We start from the raw sequence: 5,268 nt of genomic DNA, 5'->3' as shown, positions 1-5,268 counted from the left end.
GTGTTTCACAACTTGTTGTGTGATTACTAGGTTATGCTGGGTGGTTGCCAAGGTGTTACTATGCAGTTGCTAAGGCATTCTGAGTGTTTTAACCAGTGGCGGCTGGTGAAAAAAATTTGAGGTGGGGCTGTGGCACATTGGCACATCAAACAATTACAGCAAGCGTTGCAATATGATTTATTGCAATGCAGACAAAGTTAAAGAACATCTGGTTACCTGTTTATTCGTTAAATCATCTCTGTTCAGTTAATTTACCAGTCTCCGTTAAATTTTGGATACTTCCATGACTGATACAAATCTGAGGATAACCATGTACAAGAAAATCAATGTGGTGAAAAAAATCCTACATGTTTTCTTTTGACTTATTTGTACAGGAATTTTGCTCTTCTCTACTTCTGATTGACAAACTTCTCAATGACTTTCTTATTGAAGTCAGGAATGTCTCTGACAAGTTTCTTCTCAATAGAAAGCATTGCCAGAGCATTAAGGCGATCCTGGGTCACTGTATTTCTTAGGAAAGTCTTGATCCTCTTCAAAGTAGAAAAGCACCTCTCTGACTCTGCTGTTGTCATAGGCGTGGTGATTATGATCTTGAGTAGACTGACAGTCTCTGTGAAAGTTCTTTGAAGATTGTTCTTAATGAAAAACTGGTACAGAGGCACTGCACCACTGCCAACCTTAAACTCAGGGTTCTCATAGATGAGGGACAGTTCTGTTTTGAGCTTGGCCTTGTTCAGCATGGGGTATGCCTCCACTGTTGTTTCAAGTGCTGATTCAGGAAACTTCACACTGTGTTGTGGAAACAACTCTCCATGCAGCAATGTTGCACTGACGAGGTGCTGGGTGACGGAGAACCGCTCCTTGGTATGAATCAGGATGGTATCACATACCTGTAAAACATTTTTATCAAAGAAGTGATTCTGAGTGAACACAACATGTACATTATATTATTACTAAAGTTTAAAGTCCAGTCCAGTATTCCTCATTGTACTTTACAGCGTTTACTTCTCCTGATCTTAAACTTGCTATTGGTTTCCTAAACAAAACAAGGTCTACAGTAGAATTTCAATAAATAAACCACCTATTTTCTGCTACATGTAAGGATATTATGTACTTAATTATTTTCCCATTTGTGTGGATGACAGAAACATCATCTGAAACAAGCTCATTCTGATTCTGATCATGCTACTTGTGACTGATCAGCACTTTTTTGGTACTGTACATGAAGATGACTTGGCCCATCTGTTTTATAACTGTGATCTATGCGTTTTAAATACGGAGGCCAGCTACACAGTTTTCTTAGACTAGTCTTAAAAGTTAGTGATGTCATTATTTTCTTCTAGACGGTTCCTATCTTTTTTAGTCAGTTAAATTAAAAAGTAGACTGGTTAAGTTTACCGTTTGGCTGACTGCTAGTTGGTCAAACTAGTGCTTAATATCTTAATACAGTGGCTATGTTTATGCTACTGGACTGGTCTGATATTAGTTCCTTTTATTTGTCACTAAAAGAGGTTATATCCACTTACACACAGAAGCAAGATAATGGCATGTGTTGTGAATTTCTATATTCTGAATGGCAAATACTATATTCACAAAATAATATATTTACAAAGAGTCACTACAAGAATGCTTATTATGAACAATTTTTTTATATTTTATGGAATAATTATTTACAATATAACGCCCATACTAAACCTCAAACATTATGGATCTTGAATTTGTTTTTGGGAAAACAATACTTTTCACTCTTTTTCCTTGTTGGTATTTAACCATCTGTTTATTTATAATAATTATAATCTATATGCTATATTTTGTCTGTTGGTGTGTGTGTGTTTTTACCTCTGTAGCTAGCCTCTGTTGTTCTCCTGGTCCCAGTGTCCTCTGTCGCTTTTTGGGCTGGTACTGCTGGTCAGATGATGCACTGTCCCCACACAGAAAGGGAATTGAGTCCCTGGTCCAAAAAAAGTTAATAAATAATAATAAAAAATAAAAAAAATGTGATGTGCTCTGTGGCAATCATTCACTTTGATGGCAAGGCACAATTAAGATTTCACAGACAATGAATCTTTCTACCAACAACAGCTTTATCAGCCAATAGTAAATAAGGGCATTTACCTAATTGCTAGCATGTTGTTTGTGAATCCCTGGACAGCTGCTTTAATGTAGACAGGGTCGATGTTCCTCTTCTGCAGCTGGTTGAATAGCATGTCTACATTTGGCATGATCTTGTGAAAGAATGCCAGGAAAAAACAGAAAGCCTCGTCTTCAAGCATCCTCACAAAACCCCCTGACTCTCTGACAGTTGAGGAATCAAAGTTCCCTGAGTCTCTGATGATCTGAAAACATTTTAAAAGGTCATCCTTGTGTTCGTACACAGCGTTTACAGCGCGACTTTGAAAGTTCCAACGTGTTGTAGAGGCTCTGGAAAGTCTGTGCGCAACCACTTGGTCAAGCACGGCGATTCGCTTAGGTGACCCGGAGAAGGCAGAAAATCCACCAAGGTCAGAAAAAAAAGTACCGATTCTGGGGATGCGTGATGTCGCCTGCTGCATGATGAGGTTCAGCTGATGTGCGTAGCAGTGAACGTAGTGAGCATTTTTGTAGACATCCATTATCTTACGCTGCACTCCGCCGCTGCTTCCTCTCATCATCACAGTAGCCCCGTCATAAGTTTGGGCAATTACTTTGTTTTTTTTGTCCATTTGGTAGTATGGTACTTAGCCTGTCCAGAAGTGCTGTAGCGATGGAGTTGGCGTTTGCGTTCTGGATGGTAAAGAACTCAAAAAAGCGCAGTTGCTGTGGAGTTCTGGATGGTTGCTAGGGTGGTGTTATGCAGTTGCTAGGGTGTTCTGGATGGTTGCTAGGGTGGTGTTAAATGGTTGCTAGGGTGTTTTGCTTGTCCACAGCACTTTTTTGCTATTGTATATTTTTTCCCATCATCCCAAAAATGAAAAGTTTGTTGATTTTTGTCAGGTGTGTCTGGTGTTGAGACAGATGGAGTGTTGGTGTCTGTGATGGAGGGAGATTCAATTACTCTACACACTGGAATTAAAAAAGCCCAAGAAGACAGAATTAGATGGTATTTCAATGAGACTCGCATCGCTCAAATCACTAAAGATCTCACCAAGATCTGTACAGATGTTCAGTGTAATGAAGGTACTGAGAGATTCAGAGACAGACTGAAGCTGGATCATCAGACTGGATCTCTGACCATCACAGACACCAGAACCTCAGATGCTGGAGTTTATCAACTGAAGATCTTCAGCAGCAGCAGCATCAGTGAAAAGACCTTCAGCGTTTCTGTCCGTGGTGAGTAATTTAACAAATGTTTAAATTAAGGTTATACATGTTTAAAAGCTTTTAGATTTTCTCTTTAGCTGCATCATAACAGTATAAATTAAATCAAAATTGTCTTTCCATTGGCAAGTCGATAGATTTAACAGTTAGTTTGGAAGTTACACTGTGGTCCTTTCAATCTCGTCCCCCTCTTTCTCCCACTTCACCTGTCTGTTGTCCATACTGTACTCTATAAATAAATAAAGGCAAAAGAAGCTCCAGTTGTGTTCTGGTGGAGAAGTCAGTTTATCATCATGCCACATCTGATCACCTACTCTTATCTTCTGTTTAAATGCATCTGATATTTTATACTCATGGGTTCCTAGTTCATTAGCAATCCAAGCACATTTGACGCAAACAGGACCAAAAAAAGCCACATTTAATTACTGTACTCTGTGGACTTTTTTGTTGAAATTCAACTTTTTTTGAATTTGCTTAGATTATAGCACTACTTACCTTAGGAGATTGATTTCACACAAACAAAAAAACAAAACAAAAAAAAACAGAAGTTCCAAAAACTTAACAAACAAAATTCTTTGAGCAACATTTTCCCTGGACAGTACCTGGATAATGCCAAATTTCATTTAAATTGGACAAATGGCTTGGGACAGGTTCAAAAAAGTAACTCTTTCGTCAAAATGGTAGACTAGTCTACTTGCTGAAATAGAGATATGCTCGACCATGTGATTTCTCTGGTTATGTGTGGGATCTGAAGGATTCCAGTGCAATTGAATGCATCTTTTTATAGCCTACCATTCTAGAGTGACAAGCAAAAAAAGTGCGTTACTTTATTAAAGCGCCGTCGTTGGTGCTTGCGCCCCCTACAAATAAATGTTGCTGTACTGAACATACAATTCGGACATTTATTTTCATGTTTTTTTTCCCCAAAAAAGATCCTCCAGCAGCTGTTGGTTTGTGTTTCAGGTGTTTCTGCTGCTGAACGAGATGAAATGAAGAGAAAGTCAGTGAAGGAGGGAGAATCTGTCACTTTAGATCCTGCTGTAATGAAAAACCCAAATCATGTGATGACGTGGTATTTTAATGACACGCGCATCGCTCAAATTACTGGAGATCCCAATAAGACCTGCACAGATTTTCATTGTCCTGAGAGATTCAGACACAGACTGAAGCTGGATCATCAGACTGGATCTCTGACCATCAGGAACATCAGAATCACAGACTCTGGAGTTTATGAACTACAGATCAGCAGCAGCAGCAGCAGCCGTCGTCGTCGCCACAGCATCAGCAGTGTAAAGAGCTTCGATGTTACTGTCATTAGTAAGTGTAATTTAGTCATTCAGCTATTTGGACTCTTACAGAGGAATATAGAGAAACATGATATTGTTACATATTTTTATTTTAGTACCTTGACAACTTGGTTCTGAAGTACCTTTGATGTCACTGTACACTCTAAAAAATGCTGGGTTAAATACAACCCAGTGCTGGGTAAAATAGGGACAAACCCAGTGTAGCAGATTTACTCTGGTTGTGTTATGTTGTTCTCAAAGACAATGCGGGTGGAGGAAGTCTCAAGATGTTTTATTCTGCAGAAACACACACAGAGCACAATTAAACTTTTTTGGGATACACCTCTCCCCTTCAGTCTGCCCGTACAGCATGGAGAAAGCTGGTAAGCAAAACCAATCTCAGTAAAACATTCAAAATGCAATTCATTGCATTAAATTTCATGACATCACAGTCTCATTACTTAAACATTATTTATCTCATGAAATTAATCGATGACATCGTTTACACTTAGAGGAATGTCCTTACCAGCACTCTCATTTGAAGAGCGAGAGAAAGCACAACAGACCCCATCAGCAGCATATGTGCTTCTAAAGATGGCGCTGTTGGCACATGGCACGAGGTATCATGTGCATCACCAATATGTGCCCCAAATAAGTTAAAATTCTGCATGAACAGTTCCCACTA

The 5,268-nt window shown here is 39.1% G+C and overlaps 1 protein-coding gene and 1 pseudogene across 1 annotated transcript; one reads left to right on the top strand and one right to left on the bottom strand.

The window, feature by feature from the left end:
• Nucleotides 1-362: 362 nt before the first annotated feature.
• LOC107716317 (uncharacterized) lies at nucleotides 363-2,579 on the bottom strand (annotated as a pseudogene).
• Nucleotides 2,580-2,978: 399 nt separating this feature from the next.
• On the top strand, nucleotides 2,979-4,707 carry LOC107716289 (uncharacterized). Its single transcript, XM_016522665.1, has 3 exons — nucleotides 2,979-3,309; nucleotides 4,261-4,614; nucleotides 4,700-4,707. Exons 1-3 carry the CDS (start codon nucleotides 3,015-3,017, stop codon nucleotides 4,705-4,707), a joined length of 657 nt encoding a protein of 218 aa, XP_016378151.1. The 5' UTR covers nucleotides 2,979-3,014.
• The last annotated feature ends 561 nt before the right edge of the window (nucleotides 4,708-5,268 follow it).

The sequence above is a fragment of the Sinocyclocheilus rhinocerous genome, unplaced genomic scaffold (assembly GCF_001515625.1).
Source record: "Sinocyclocheilus rhinocerous isolate Xijiao unplaced genomic scaffold, SAMN03320098_v1.1 scaffold3268, whole genome shotgun sequence".
In the NCBI taxonomy this organism is placed as follows: domain Eukaryota; kingdom Metazoa; phylum Chordata; class Actinopteri; order Cypriniformes; family Cyprinidae; genus Sinocyclocheilus; species Sinocyclocheilus rhinocerous.
The sequence above is the reverse complement of the archived record's forward strand: the minus strand, read 5'-3'. Positions and strand labels throughout refer to the sequence as shown.

Bases quoted from the DNA above. Each gene is read 5' to 3' on its own strand.
- LOC107716289 (XM_016522665.1), top strand. From the start codon at position 3,015: ATGGAGGGAGATTCAATTACTCTACACACTGGAATTAAAAAAGCCCAA. The intron at 3,310-4,260 runs GTGAGTAATTTA...TTTGTGTTTCAG, and splicing joins CTTCAGCGTTTCTGTCCGTG to GTGTTTCTGCTGCTGAACGA.